A 14,272-nucleotide genomic window follows, 5' to 3' on the forward strand; every position below is an offset into this window, starting at 1 on the left:
GCAAACTGTTTGCCTTTTTTTCTATTTGCCAACACTGCACCACTGCACGCCCCTAAGGTCTCCCCTTTCGTTAGTTCCCTTTCGGTTTGGGGCTTGCAGTGTTTTTTTTCTACTTCTATTCGCACGACCTCAACGCACACGCACATTGCAGAACGGCAGACCACGCCTCGCTGCTGCACGCATTACGCAGATCCGACGCCCTTCACTCGACTTGCTCTTGATGGGGGATTAAAATCACTCTGTTTCTTTTTTTCCTTTTTTCTTTCATTTAGCCATAACCGGCATCTGCACCTGCACAAAATGCGTTTTTTTTTTTCGATTGGCCCAGGGACACACACGCACTGCGCGGGATCAAAAATTGCAATCGTTTTGATCTAATGAAAACATAAATCAAAACGAAAACCAAACACGTTATGTGCAAACCACTGACTGTCACACGGTAGCGGCTAATGAGGGCAGAGGGAGAGTGTGTTGGCAAGGGTGTTGTGCCGTTGTGCCTACTTGATCGATCGATGGTTTTCGAAGTTGTGGAATTGATCCGATTTTTGACCATATTTGGGAAGCGAGGGGCGAAGGAGGGAGCTGTGGAGAACGGGTTGCGAGTTTAGGGTTATTTTCACACCCCAAACGAATGTACAAAGCCGGTGGACCGGTGAATCATGCACTAATACGTTTGTTTTGTGCGTATTTATTCGTTCAGCTGATTGTGTTTTATCGCATTCCCCTGATCGATTATATCGTGTTTGTTGAAAAACATTCTATTTTGTTACGCCTTTTCGTTTCTTATTCTTCTATTCCTTCCTTTTCGTCTTTTTCAATATCTTCTACTTCTTTTACTTCTTTTTTTACACTTCTTTTTAGTTATTCATTTTATTTCTATTTTTTTTTTCATTTTCATCATCTCTGATTTACATCTTCTAATTCTTCTACTGCTTGTTCTCTTTTTTATGCTTCTGTTACATTTAGTGCTTTGTGTATCTTTCTGTTCACTGTTTTAGTGTATCTTTAATTTTATTTTTTTTTAAATTGTTTCTTTGATGTTATCAATCCAACTCTATTCATGTTTCTTAATGAAAATAAACCTAAATTAAAGGAAAATGTCTAAAATGCATATAAATAATTGGAAAATATTTTTTTAAGAAAAAAAAATAAAGGAAATGTAAAATAATAAAATCAATTCCAAAATAACAAACAACATAATTAAATGAATGAAATAAAAGAGAAAAACAAAGAAGTTAATTTAGTTTCACTTTCGCTACGCTTTTTGAAAATTCTAAGTGAATAAAGCTTTTCGCCTAAAAGTTAGTCGGTTAATTGCTTTAAAATTGTGAAATAACTGTACGACGCGCGTAGAATCTGGATGGAGTGTAGTTAGCAAAGGTTAGTTTAGAGTTAAATGGTATGAAAAAAGAGCTGCCAAATTCCACTTACCGCTAAAAACGTGTCCAGCGACATCGAGATAAAGAAGGCGTGCATTTTAAGGGGCCGATTGCTGTACAGGATAAAGATCTGTAGCATCCGGTTCGTGCCGCGATCGTACCGATACCAGTCACTTTTGTACGCCGACATTGAAAGCCGGTCGGCCTGCAATGAAAAAAAGACATCGCAAATTAAAGCCCAAAAGCCATAGTTACTCGACCATGAAAAAAAAAACCCGAAATACTCACGCACGCATGTATCTCGTTCGCGTGCCAATAGTAAAGGAACAGAATCGTCGTCATCGTGGTTATGTAGCAGACGTCGATAAACACCTGCACCCCGGACGGCGTCATCGATGCTTCGAACAGTAGCGCACAGAGCAGGACGGAAAACACGACAAAGTCAAGGAACACGGCGGCACGCGTTAGCTGCTCCAGCTCCCTGGTGAACGATACCAAGCTTGCCTGTCGTTTGATGCAATCGATCATAAGCGATCGGCGTTCGGCGTTGTTGACCGGGGCGGTAGGATCGTCCTTTCCAGCCGTGTGGTAGCGTTCCAGAAAGCAGAGCCGATGGTTCAGCACACTACACTCGGTGCGGCCGTAGATCATCAGCGTGACCATAAACATGTGCCAGGACGGTACGATTAGCTGGCCGACGTACATGATGTACAGCTGGATGAGGTAAATCTCGAAGAAGTGGTTATCCTTGCCATCGGTCGCTGGATACCAGGAGCGTAGAATTGGCGTTGGTGGAATCGGTTGCCCTTTGCGCGTGATGTTCGAACTCGCCCCAGTGCCATCGGATGGTCCTTCTTCATACGTTAAATATTGCACCAAAGAATACACGCACATCATGTTGGCCGTCACTAGGGCGCAGCTCCAGAAGACAACGGCAAGCCGCTTCAGATAGCGCACGTTGCTGCCCACAATGCTCTGCTCATCGGTCCAACCGTCCTTCACGATCCGCTCGATACCGTCGTGAGCGGCTTTAATGATGCTGTTAAATCCTGTAACGACAAAATCAAATTTTTTAGCACAAAAATACTACAACAAAAGTACAATTTACTACTCACGCGCCCGATGAAAGTAGAAAAAGATGATGCGAAAGATGGTCGTGCTGAACAGTAGCGTGGTGGCCGCGTTCGCCGTCATGTCCGAAACGGAGCCCCAAACCTGCCACAGATCGATGTACTGCGTGCAGTTAAACAGCACCATCGATACGGTAAACACCATGCCCCGGAAGCAGTGCACTTTCTTGTAGCTTTGTGACTGACCGAGCAGTATGCCGTAGTACTTTAGCCCGAGCAGGGTACGCTTCAGCAGCGGATTTTCGTACACCACGTCCGGAAGGATCCATTCTTCCTTCAGCTCCATCGCTGCGGGACAAAACTTTAAGACGCGCGCAGCAGACAAGGGAGGCTTTTATAGCGGGCCCTTTGGACCCTCTGTTTGTTTGTGCAACGTTAATTAGGGTGATAATTGTAAGATAATTATGCTTAAGCAATTATCAGTGTCACTGAAGCTGGACTCGAACTGGATTAATAATTCATACGAGAACGTTGGCCATCTGCTTTTGGAAAGCTAATGTCTTATAGCGTCAAATTACGTTTCTTTACCGATGAGGCTTTTCTTTCAAAAATATACTTGCATTGAGAGGGAATACAATCGTTTTTTGTGTGAAATGAATAAATATTTTCAAACGATCAGCATAACTAGAGTAACTTGCAGCAGTAAATGGAAAATGCTAGTGAACCTGGGCAACTATATAAATCTGCAACAATAAGTGTATAATGACTGTATCAATTTAGATCATTAGGATTACTTCCTTCGAAACTCAAGCTCAAAAATAGTGCAAAATTAATAGATGAGTTAAGTACAATGAAAATGATTGCCCCTCTCCTACCGTGTAACGAAAATGCTCAATTGCATACCCTCCAAAACCCCGTTTTTCAAACCTCTAAACGTTATCTAATCTTTCGATTTCTTCTTCTCCCCATCCCCCTCCTTGCTCTTCTTATCCTTCTTGTCCTTTCCCTCGGGACAGTCATCCTCATCCGGGCACTGCACATCGATCAGCACCTTGCCCGTGCACTGTTTCTGCTGTATGAACTCGATCGCCTGCTGGATTTTGGCCAGCGGAAAGATTTTGCTAATATGTCCCGCTATCATACCCTCCGAGCGCATCTCGATCGTGTCCGCTATCATCTGCCGGTACGTATCGACGTCCGGATACTCGTACAGATCGAAGTGGCGCACGTTTTGGATCAGCTTTGCCTTCGATTCCTGGTCCTGGTCCGGTTTGCCCTCCTTTTCCTTTCGCTTCGGGCGCTCGAATTCGGGCACCTCGGTGGGGAATTTGGACGCGTTGAAGAAGGGATCCACCGAGATGAGCTGCCCGTTGGTTGGTTCAACGCTGCAAAAAGAAAAAAGAACAATAAAATACATTCTTTCATTTTGTTGGGAGTTGATGATGTTCAACTTACAAGTCAGCAAGCAGATGCAGCAACCCCTTGCCGACCGCATCGTACGCCAGCTTCGCCTTCTTGTCGCCCATCGCGTCCTGCACGTTCTTGTATAGCTTCGTGTAGTTGTTCTTCGTCATGCTGACCACCTTGTGGGCGCCCTTCTGCCGCACCAGATCGGAGCTGCTCTCCGTGTCGCACACGGCAATCACCTTCGCTTTGTACACGCTGACCGCCAGATCGATCGCCGCCAGTCCCATACCGGCCGGACCGGCCGTTATCAGTATCAGATCGTTTTCCTGCAAATTGCAGTGCAGCGCGAACGTTAGCAGCGCGGTACCGTGCCCGTACGGCAGGACGGCCATTTCTTTGAGCGGCACCGACTGCGGCACGGTCCACACGTCTCGATTTTTCACGACCGCCTCCGAGATGAGGCCCCCATTCGGGTCCTGCAGATCGTTCATCACCACCACCCGATCGCCCCGGTTGAAATGGTGCGGATTGTCTTGGCCGATTTCGACGATTTCGCCGGAAAATTCGTGCCCGGGGATGAACGGCAAGGGGACGTTCAGCTCCGCATGCTTGCCGGCAATGATTTTCACGTCCGTTGTGTTGAGGCTGCAATAGTGTACCTTAACGCGCACCTAAAACGGATGCAATGGAACGGTTTTAGTAGGCGAAAGTGGCACAACGGATTCACGCCCAAATGATTACCTCATCGTTTTTTAGCTTCTCGTTCTTTTTCACCGTTTCCAGTGCGACGAGTTTGCCGGCTTCGCGCAGGACGGCTGCCTTGTGGGCGTAGCACACACTGATGCATTGTCCACCGTACTTGCTGATGGTTGTTTCGCATAATTTGCTGGAAAGTCTGGGTAGTAACTTGGTTAACATTTTAGCAAGCCTGTGCCTGTGCAAAGTGCTGTTGCAGCTACTGCTCCTCGCGGTTCCTGTCCGCCGCTCTTGTATTTACCAAACAAACCACACCAGGTGACAGGTTTGACAGTTCGGTTGAAGCCGGCTTGGATCATAATTTTGAATTTGGGACATTTTGGGCCACGTTCGGTTGCGCAATTTGAATTTGTATTATTGAAAAGGTTAATTAAATGTGGACGAGGAGTTTAGAGATATTTTGAACTTCAAATAAGTTTAAAAAATCGTACATAAATTGTCATTTTGAATCGTTGAAATTAAAAAACGGTAAAAATTTGAATCAAAACAACACGCAACCAGGCGCACATTTTGAATCAATCCAAGCAGCCGCCATCAGCATGTGTGTATGTGTGCAAGCAGCATAACTTCCCCTCACTGAAAGCATACACTGCATATGTGTGTGTTGGGTGTTTCTGGTTTGTTTTGATGCGGTAATCACCCTCCACCAGATCAGCCCAGACGAAAAAGCGCACGAAAAACGTTCTGTAAGAATCGCCTCTTAAAATTGTTTACCTATTCGAGCTTCAAATTTGTACCACCATCACCACCACCACCACATGACCTATAATTTGAATGTGAAAAATGACCCCACACACCTCCCACCCCCGTACAACCCGCCGTACAGATAAGGGAGTAGCAGATTTGGGCTAAAATTATCAATCTCTCTTCCATTCGATTGCTTCGCTTCACTGTGCGTGTGTGTAGTCCGCTCGGTCGACCGCTTTGGAAAAAGTCACCCCAGCGACACGATGACGACGATCGCCAGCATTGCCGTACGCAGTTCACGGCTGTCAAGTGCCATCGTCGGTGCGTTTGGAGGCAAGTCTACCAGCTGGATACATCCACAGGCCGTTTCTCCTAGAAGGTAATATGCGTTTTTGTAATGTAAAAAAAAGGAAAATAATTTGAGTTATTATTTACCTCCATAAAGATTCATCTCCAACTCCACCGTCAAAGCGATGCGTTTCGTTCAGTTCCGTACGGCTGCCACCGGTGAGAAGCAGCGGCTCGGTGTCTTATCGGAGGATGGCACCCAGGTGTCCGACATCTCCGACCGATATGAAGGTGACCTGATAACGCTCATCCGCTCGGGCGTTTCGCTCGACGAGGTGAAAGCGTCGGCCGCGAAAGCTGCCCCGCTCAAGGTGGATAGCGTCGAGCTGCTCGCTCCGGTTACCAATCCGCAGAAGATTCTGTGCGTCGGGCTGAACTACAGCAGGCACTGCGAGGAGCAGAACAAACCGATCCCGAAGGAGCCGATGTTTTTCAGCAAGTATGCGACAACGATCGTCGGTCCGCATGATGACGTGATCGCGCACAAGATATCCGATGTATGTGGTAATGCGCAGCAGGGAAGGATCTTAAATGATGTTAATTAAATGCATTTAAATTTGTAGCAAATCGATTGGGAAGTGGAGCTGGCGGTCATCATCGGCAAGAAGGCGAAAAGTGTGGCCAAAGCGAACGCAATGGACTACGTGTTCGGGTACACCGTGGCGCAGGACATTTCCGCACGCGATTGGCAGAAACAGCGCAACGGTGGCCAGTTTCTGATTGGCAAATCGATGGATACGTTCTGTCCGCTGGGCCCGGCTGCCGTGCACAAGTCGCTGGTGAAGGATCCACACCAGCTGGCGATCAAGTGCAGCGTGAACGGGGTCGAGAAGCAGAACGGTAGCACGAGTGAGCTGATCTTCCGCATTGACGACATCATTGCACGGGTTACTGAGTGAGTAGGGAGGGGGGTTTGAGCGAGTTTGGAAGGTGATTTTCACATTGATTTTTTCTTTTTCCCCAGATCCATTACACTGCTGCCTGGGGATGTCATTCTGACGGGAACGCCGGCCGGTGTCGGTATGCATCGCAAGCCGGCCGAGTTTTTGAAGCCAGGCGACGTTATCGACAGTGAGATTGAGGGTCTTGGCAAAATCAAGAACAAGGTCGTTGCTGATTCCTAAAACGAGAGGGAGAAAGAAATAGGAAGAACAATTGACCAACCCCCCCCCCCCCCCGGAGCGACAGTTTGCCATTTTACGGGTTCGTTTGGACTTTGGGACAAGGAAGCACAATAAAAATATTTACAATTTATACTTCATTTCAAATGGAGGGAAATTAAATCGCGTGTGTTCGGATTCAAATGCACCCCCAGCACTTCTGAGCTCTTCGGTCGTTGCGTTTTAACACGTTCATTTTAATGTTCCAACTACAAATGCACCTTCCCCGTAACTTCACTTCAGCGGCTTCCTTCGGGTGTAGACAAACTCCTCCCGCGTGTGATACGGTGTGTACGGATCGTCGATGTAGTATCGGGGACGCTTCCAGTACTTGGTCACCATCTTGTCCAGCAGCGTCGATTGTGTCGCATTCACCAGCACGTGCTGCCGCAGCCGGCGCTTGCGGTTCGCTTTCTTGCGCCACATTTTCTTATGCCGGCCGGAAAGCGTCCGTATCCATCCGCCCCAATCCAGCCGCTTGAAGCGCTTGATGACCGCCTTCACCGTCTTCCTTTTGCCTTTGCGCAGTGAAAACTTGATCACGGTACGGCTGGGTTGCGTTTGCAGCAGTGGCGAGGACGCTACGGCATCGAGCAGCCGGACGGCGGCGACGGGTTTAATGAGCCCGGTCGGGCTGGAAGGAGTGCCGGCGATCGTGCTGCGAAGGGATGAAGCTTCGGTGGATCGTAAAAAGGTGGAAAACGTGCGGCCTGTGTTTAGTGCAAGCGATGACCCCACCGGCTGCATCCGACTAGCGAAGGTTCTGGTTTGCACCATTTGGCGTACAGCTAAAAGATACATAGAAAAAGATTGTCAACACAACACACTAAAGAAAAGGGACGCAATAGGTGCACGAAACTCACCCAGTGAAGCTATATTCCTAATCATTTTGCTTGTGGAATTTTCTGTGTTCTTTCCGGCAGAAAATTCCCCACCAAAGCTCTTCAAAACATTACGAGCTCCTCACGTAATGACGGCGGATTGGCGTATTTCACCTCCTGCACGCGCACTGACAGCTGTCAACGCGCCCGAGCGCCGCCACCGCATGCTTTGTGTTTGTTTACGTCTGCTCAATCGCTGCGTACCAAAACGAGAACGGGACAAAAATGGCTCAGGGAAAATTGAAGGTAAAATCGAAACAACCGCCAAATGCGAAGAAAGCCGCCAACAAGAAGAAAGGAACAGCATTCAATAAGCGAAAGAGTAAGTGTTATGATTGCAGGTGTTTTTATCATTTCCGAGCGTTTAGATTACAATTGCCTCTTCTTCGTTTGCACAGATGCACCGATCCAGTCGAAGAAGCACAAGTTTGAGGAGGCGCACAAGCTGAAGCAGGTCATTACGAAGACGGTTAACAAGAAGAACGAGGACGACATACGGAAGGTGGCGTACGAGGGGCAAACCAAGCTCAGCCAGGCACAGCTGGCGGTCCAGGAGCATCATCGAAAGCAGGCGGAGAATGATGCAAGCGAGGCGGGTTCTTCGAAGGGATAGTTTTAAACCTGTATAACGATTTGTGGTTCGGATTGTTCATGGGCGAGCTGTACTATATGTTTAAAGGCAAAACGGAGATCGTTTTGACAATAAAGTTTATTGAAATTAAAAGTATGTTTCAAATTTTTGTTAGCAAATACTTACTGGAACAGATTCCATGGCTCAAATGTGCACGTGGATACTCAAACCAGTTTCACCCGTCACGACACGTGCGTTGAGGTCAACTGTTTGAAGCGCGGTAATAGCTCCACAACCAATACCTCCGATACCTATAGGAAGATAAAATGTAAAACCCAACATTCCCCTTCCCCCCAGAGCTACCTAAATGAGCAATAAAACACCATCGAAAGCTTTGTTGTTTTAAATACTAAGCAATCACCTAACCGACAATACCATGATAGCGGAAGTGCAATGCTTAATGCATGGTTTATTGGTTTCAGTTCGATTGAGTTCAAAGTTACAGCTTCAAAATTTACCTGTGGCTGCCTCGACAACCGGATGACTCCACACGACCTCCTTCCAGTGTAAAAGGGGCAGCATATCCTTGGGTAACGATGGATACCAGCGCCTCCCTCTACTTCTTCGCAAACGAAATCTTCATCGCGTGCGTCGGCGTAATCTTGAACCCTTGCAGCGCTTCCCGGGCCGCCCCGCTCTGCAGTTCCGTCGCAAACTCCACGAACGCAATGTCGTGCCGGTTCGGCACCAGCCGCACCTCCTTGAAGCCCGGGAACTGGTTGAACAACATCGACAGCATCATCTCGTTCGTTTCCTCCGGCAGGTTGGTCAGGAAGAGGATCTGGTTGGGCGGCTGCTCGGCCGTCGCCGAATTGTTTGTCGCACCCACCTCGCCCGCATTCTTCAGCTTCTTCGCCTTCTTATCCTCCGTCTGGATCGGTTTCGGTTGCTTGACGCGCTTCGGCCGCTCCTGGAACGTGCCCTTCAGCTTCGCTATCATGTCGCTGTCGGTTTTGGAGTAGTTGATGCGCATCGGCTTGTCGTAGAAGGGGAACCCTTGCATCGTGCGCATCGCATTGGTGGCGCTCGAGATTTCCTTGAAGATGATAAACGCCTGGCCCCGCATTTTGAGCGTCTTGTACGCGACAATGTCGAGTATCTGGCCGAACTGGGAGAAGATGGCGTAGAGCGACTTTTTCAACTCCTCCTTGTTGATCTTCTCGTTCAGGTTGTTGATGTAGATGGTGTGATTCGGTCGGATGTCCATTTTCGCTGCTCGCACACTACACTAGTTTTGCACTAAAATACAGTAGCTTTTCTGTAAATTATGTTCAATTTTACGGCAGTGTGTGGAAAATTTGCCTCCGCCAAAAAGGACGCTAAACAATGTTCATGCCCTGTGCGAGCTGTCAGGTCTGACGTTTATTGGACCGAGCGCCGGTCGCATGTTTATAGCGTGCGGTTGAGTGCTTACGACTTTCGAACCGACTGCGCACAGACACTGTCTTGTCGGCTTTTCATTGAAAAAATAAAACAAAAAAACATGGCTTGATTTTATTTTAATGTAGAATTGCAAGTCGAGCGGAGTGAGTTTGAGATAACCTCTTTATTATACCGATCAAAACCGAATGTCGATCCCCAAATCCGATGTCGTTGGTCATGGTGATGTAGAATGCGGTTACAGGGTTACGCGGAATGCAGGGTTACGCATACGTAATTACTCTGGGGGGTAGAGAAGAGACGTCCTCGGCTCGTTGCATGCATTCACAATTAGAAGTTTTTCTCTTTCTCTTTTTTTTTTCAAATACGTTATAATAGTTCGATCTTATTTCTACTTATTTCCTATCTTAGCAAAGACCTTAACAGTTGGTACTAATTTTACTTAGTAATGAAAGATTTTTACTGATTTATCTTTTTCATAAATTTTTGTTGACAAAAATATTAGAGGATCACCTAATACTATTCGTTATTTCATTCGTAGTTTGTTTTAATTCGTTTAATTTTTCCCTTATGTCTTTTGATGCCTCTTACATTTTCAAAAGTTCGTTCTTTTATTTGACATGCTTTTGTTTTGATTGCTCTTGCCTGGGTTTTTGTTCGTATGTTGGGTATTACAAAAACGTCTTGATTTTCAACGATATTTGGAGGGTTTATCTTAGTTTCGTTTCTAGATGTTTGTCTTTTCGTAGCTTTATCTAAATTATGTTTTGCTTCTTTAAACAATTTTTTTGCATTTTCTAGTATTTGAACTTCACTTCGCTCATTAGATTGGTTAAATGTCAGCTCGTTTGGAGTGAATTTTGTAGATGAGTGTATCGAGTCATTGTATAATGCTACTGATATCCTGACCATGGATTTTGTATCACATCCAGTGTATTTATGTTTGTTGGAATTGTAAATTTCTGTTATGGTGCTGTGAGTTTTTTCTACTTGTCCGTTTGACTCAGAGCACGACGCATAATTCAGTACGACGCCTAAGGAAGATAGATAATTTCTCAGTTGTACAGATCTAAAAGTAGTTTCATGATCCGTTATTATTTCTTTGGGAATTCCATAAAGCGCAAAATACTTGGTGAGTTTTTGTTGAACTTGAGCCATATTTTTGTTTCTTAAGTAGAACATCTGGAGGTGTTTTGAAAATGAATCTACAATAGACAAGAAACTGCAATTATTAGTTATATAGATGTCCATATGTACTCGATCTAATGGTTTGCATGTGACTGGCCGTGGTGATATTTGTATATGGTAAGGCTTTCGTTCGTATTTTTCTGTCATACAGATCTCACAACTGTTTACAAATTTTTTTATGAATTTCTGCATTCCCGGAAAAAAATAATTACGTCGTAGCTTATTCTCTACTTCTGCAATTCCTCGATGGGCTCTATTGTGTTCAGTTGATATTAGAAAATTTTGCCTATCTGTATCTGGAACGTCTTCTACTGTTTTTGTTGTAATTATGAAGTGTCCTTTAATCGAAAATTTTTCTTTTACAGTATTTTGGATCAGTTGCAATAGTTCGGTTGGTGCGTATATTGCTGTTTGTTTTCCGTTGTGAATTTTGTTGATAAGGCTAACAATATCATCAGATTTGAATTCTTTTTTTATTATTGTTGTTCTATGAAAATACGGAAAAGGGATTTCATTTATGGTTTCTTCCCTATCTGATATTTTGAATATGATTTGATTTTTGTAATAGTTTATTGGGCGATGTGTCACATGAACGAAGTAATCGCCAGAATCATCAGCGGAGTGTACAGTAGAGCAGCAATCTATTAAATTTCTAGATATGTTATTTTCGTTGTTTGAAGAAGTATCTGTTTCATTCATATTTACTTCGGGAAAACGGCTTAAAGCATCAGCTACTACGTTTCCTTTGCCTTCCTTATATTTTACGTCATAATCGAAATCTTCTAGCTCGAGTCTCCAGTTTAATATTTTTGAATTTTTAAATGAGGTCTTTATGAACGTTAAGGGTTTGTGATCGGTAATGAGAGTAAATTTTTTACCATACAAATATGCTTTGTATTTTCTTACCGCCCAAATTATCGCTAAAGCCTCTTTTTCGGTGGTTGAATAATTGCTTTCAGTTTTGTTCAGTGTTCTACTTCCAAATGCGATTGGCCTTTCATGATTTTCTTGCACTTGCGATAGAACGGCACCTAACGCATGATTACTTGCGTCGGTTGTAAGAATAAAAGGTAATTCAAAATTTGGATAAGCTAAAACTTGATCTGATGAGATAATTGCTTTCAAATCATTGAATGATTTTAAGTATGATTCATTTGTATGATCGACTATTGCTTCTTTCTTTAGACATTTCGTTAATGGTTTGGATATTGCCGCGTAGTCTCGAATAAACTTTCGGTAATACCCAGTTAATCCAAGGAATTGTTTCAACTCTTTTTGTGTTGACGGAACTTTCCAATCAACGATTTTCTTTATCAAATCTGGGTTCGGTTTAACGCCTTCGGAGGTAATTATATGTCCCAAAAATTCAGTTTCTCTCTTTAGAAAATTACATTTTTTTAGTTGGATTTTCAGATTGAAATCTGATAAACGTTTAAGCACTGTATTAAGGTTATCAATATGAGATGTTAAGTTATTTCCAATAACAATTATATCATCCATGTATACAAAGCAAATTGTTCCAATTAAACCGATCAAGATATGATTCATAGCCCTTTGAAATGTTGCTGGAGCGTTTTTCAGGCCAAAAGGCATTCTGGTGAACTCGAAATGCCCTTGACTTGTAGAAAACGCAGTTTTTTCCTGATAATCTGGATCCATCTGAATTTGGTGGAATCCTGATTTAAGGTCGAGAGTTGAGAAATACGTTGAGTTTCCTAAGTTATCAAGGATCTCTTCTATTTGAGGGATAGGGTATCTATCGTTTATAGTCTTCTCATTTAGTTTGCGGTAGTCAATGACTACTCTAACCCTTCTTTTTCCAGATGAATCTATTTTTTTGGGGACAACCCAGATTGGTGAGGAAAAGGGACTGTTAGAATGTGTTATGATACCATCTTCAAGCATTTCTTTAATTTGATTTTCAACGTCTGTTTTGAAACTGTTTGGAAACCTATATGATTTTGTGTATGTAGGCTCATTATCTTTTGTGATTATTTTATGCTTTATAATAGAGGTTGAAGATAGTCTTTCATTTTCTTTCAACAGAACTTGTTGATTGTCTAGAATTGTTTTCAATAGATATTTTTTTTCTAGCAATGAAAGATGTTCTGTTGCAATAAGTTTTTCAATTACTAGTTCGTCTAGTTTTTCGTTATCTTGGAGCGGTATAGGGGAAATCGTTTCAAAATTGTTAACATTTATTCCAAATACCTTTTCATTAAGTGGCAATGAACTGCATGGGCTAATGATAAACACAGTTGTTTGCTTGTTTTTAGCGTGGTATAATCCGGGTTGAATTACAGCATTTTTGCAAAGGACTTGGTAGCTTGGTACAAACCAATCACCGTCTGATAACGTGTTTATTGTTACTATATGATTATATAGCTTTTGAGCGGGAATATATTTAAAAAAAGGCAAGGAAGTTTCTTCTATTGTAAGTGTTTCGTTTTTATAGTTCAAAACACCACCGGTCATTGCTAAATATTCTGACCCTAGAATACCATCGAAAAAGTTATGAAAGTTCATTTCGTAATAAGTTTGATCAGGTAATCGATGACCAAGTAGATTAATTGTACCTTTTGTTTTGATACAATAGTCACCCGTTATATTTTTAATCATTGTTTCTTCACAAAATTCAACGGAGGGGATGATTCCTTTCTTGATGAGATTTTTGTTCGATCCTGAGTCTATTAACAATTTTACTTCCTTTTTTGAAACACTATTCTCACACAGGATATAAGGAAGATAGTCTACTTTGGAGGATGTTTTGTACTTGCCTCCCAAAAATTTACCAAAATTTTATCGCTTTCGCCCTCGTCGTTTTGTTTGCAGTCAAATGTTTCATTGTTATTGAATTCATTTCTGTTTATCGTTAACCTGGTTTTAGTAGTCGATGTATCCATGCCGTTTGGTGAACGAACTTGAAAAAATGATTTAGATGTTTGAGGTTGTGAGGGGTCGGTGCTATTATAATCATATGATCTTGTGCCATTTTTATTATAACTTTCCTGCACTCTGTTTGTATTCCCATTATTGCCTGAACTCTGTTGGCGATAAGTGCGCTTATGTTCCATGGGAAAAGATTCAAATTTGCAAAGAAAAGCATACGTGCTTTCCAGATCGAGTAGTTGAGCTGCTTGAACATAACCATAAAATGAATCGTTTAGTCCCGCGACAAATGCAGCCAGGCTTGTTTCGTCGATAAATTCGTTAATAGCGTCCCAACTGTATTTGTACTTCTCATTTTGTTTAGCAATAACTTTGACTTTTTGTATAAGTTCCTTAGTATGGGTGTAGTATTCCGAAATGCGTCTACTTCCCATTTTATTAAGCCATAGTTTACTCATATAGAAAGACAAATCTTTCCGATCACCTAGAGATTTTA

General features: G+C 43.4%; 6 protein-coding genes across 7 annotated transcripts; 2 read left to right on the forward strand and 4 right to left on the reverse strand.

Annotated features, from left to right (window-relative positions):
* Positions 1-1,261: 1,261 nt before the first annotated feature.
* LOC121600656 (odorant receptor 56a-like) lies at positions 1,262-2,795 on the reverse strand. The gene is made up of 4 exons (XM_041929476.1): positions 2,495-2,795; positions 1,668-2,428; positions 1,432-1,584; positions 1,262-1,356 (listed from the first exon to the last, which is right to left on the reverse strand). Exons 1-4 carry the CDS (start codon positions 2,793-2,795, stop codon positions 1,303-1,305), a joined length of 1,269 nt encoding a protein of 422 aa, XP_041785410.1. The 3' UTR covers positions 1,262-1,302.
* Positions 2,796-3,062: 267 nt separating this feature from the next.
* LOC121599284 (quinone oxidoreductase-like protein 2) lies at positions 3,063-5,136 on the reverse strand. The gene is made up of 3 exons (XM_041926991.1): positions 4,598-5,136; positions 3,905-4,527; positions 3,063-3,834 (listed from the first exon to the last, which is right to left on the reverse strand). The coding sequence occupies exons 1-3, from the start codon at positions 4,772-4,774 to the stop codon at positions 3,390-3,392; spliced, it is 1,245 nt and encodes a 414-aa protein (XP_041782925.1). The 5' UTR covers positions 4,775-5,136; the 3' UTR covers positions 3,063-3,389.
* Positions 5,137-5,217: 81 nt separating this feature from the next.
* On the forward strand, positions 5,218-6,930 carry LOC121599285 (fumarylacetoacetate hydrolase domain-containing protein 2-like). 2 transcript variants are annotated; one of them, XM_041926992.1, is made up of 5 exons: positions 5,218-5,298; positions 5,519-5,678; positions 5,745-6,144; positions 6,211-6,542; positions 6,612-6,930. In XM_041926992.1, the coding sequence occupies exons 2-5, from the start codon at positions 5,563-5,565 to the stop codon at positions 6,769-6,771; spliced, it is 1,008 nt and encodes a 335-aa protein (XP_041782926.1). In that variant the 5' UTR covers positions 5,218-5,298; positions 5,519-5,562; the 3' UTR covers positions 6,772-6,930. The 2 variants fall into 2 exon arrangements, with proteins under 2 accessions (XP_041782926.1, XP_041782927.1); XM_041926993.1 differs by lacking the exon at positions 5,218-5,298 and having other exon boundaries at positions 5,476-5,678.
* Positions 6,931-6,983: 53 nt separating this feature from the next.
* Positions 6,984-7,798, reverse strand: LOC121599287 (39S ribosomal protein L35, mitochondrial). The gene is made up of 2 exons (XM_041926996.1): positions 7,671-7,798; positions 6,984-7,595 (listed from the first exon to the last, which is right to left on the reverse strand). Exons 1-2 carry the CDS (start codon positions 7,693-7,695, stop codon positions 7,042-7,044), a joined length of 579 nt encoding a protein of 192 aa, XP_041782930.1. The 5' UTR covers positions 7,696-7,798; the 3' UTR covers positions 6,984-7,041.
* A 49-nt stretch (positions 7,799-7,847) lies between these two features.
* Positions 7,848-8,412, forward strand: LOC121599288. The gene is made up of 2 exons (XM_041926997.1): positions 7,848-8,010; positions 8,087-8,412. The coding sequence occupies exons 1-2, from the start codon at positions 7,914-7,916 to the stop codon at positions 8,299-8,301; spliced, it is 312 nt and encodes a 103-aa protein (XP_041782931.1). The 5' UTR covers positions 7,848-7,913; the 3' UTR covers positions 8,302-8,412.
* Positions 8,413-8,652: 240 nt separating this feature from the next.
* Positions 8,653-9,666, reverse strand: LOC121599286 (U1 small nuclear ribonucleoprotein A). Its single transcript, XM_041926994.1, has one exon. It carries the CDS (start codon positions 9,524-9,526, stop codon positions 8,876-8,878), a length of 651 nt encoding a protein of 216 aa, XP_041782928.1. The 5' UTR covers positions 9,527-9,666; the 3' UTR covers positions 8,653-8,875.
* Between the last annotated feature and the right edge of the window lie 4,606 nt (positions 9,667-14,272).

The sequence above is a fragment of the Anopheles merus genome, chromosome 3L (assembly GCF_017562075.2).
Source record: "Anopheles merus strain MAF chromosome 3L, AmerM5.1, whole genome shotgun sequence".
Lineage (NCBI taxonomy): Eukaryota > Metazoa > Arthropoda > Insecta > Diptera > Culicidae > Anopheles > Anopheles merus.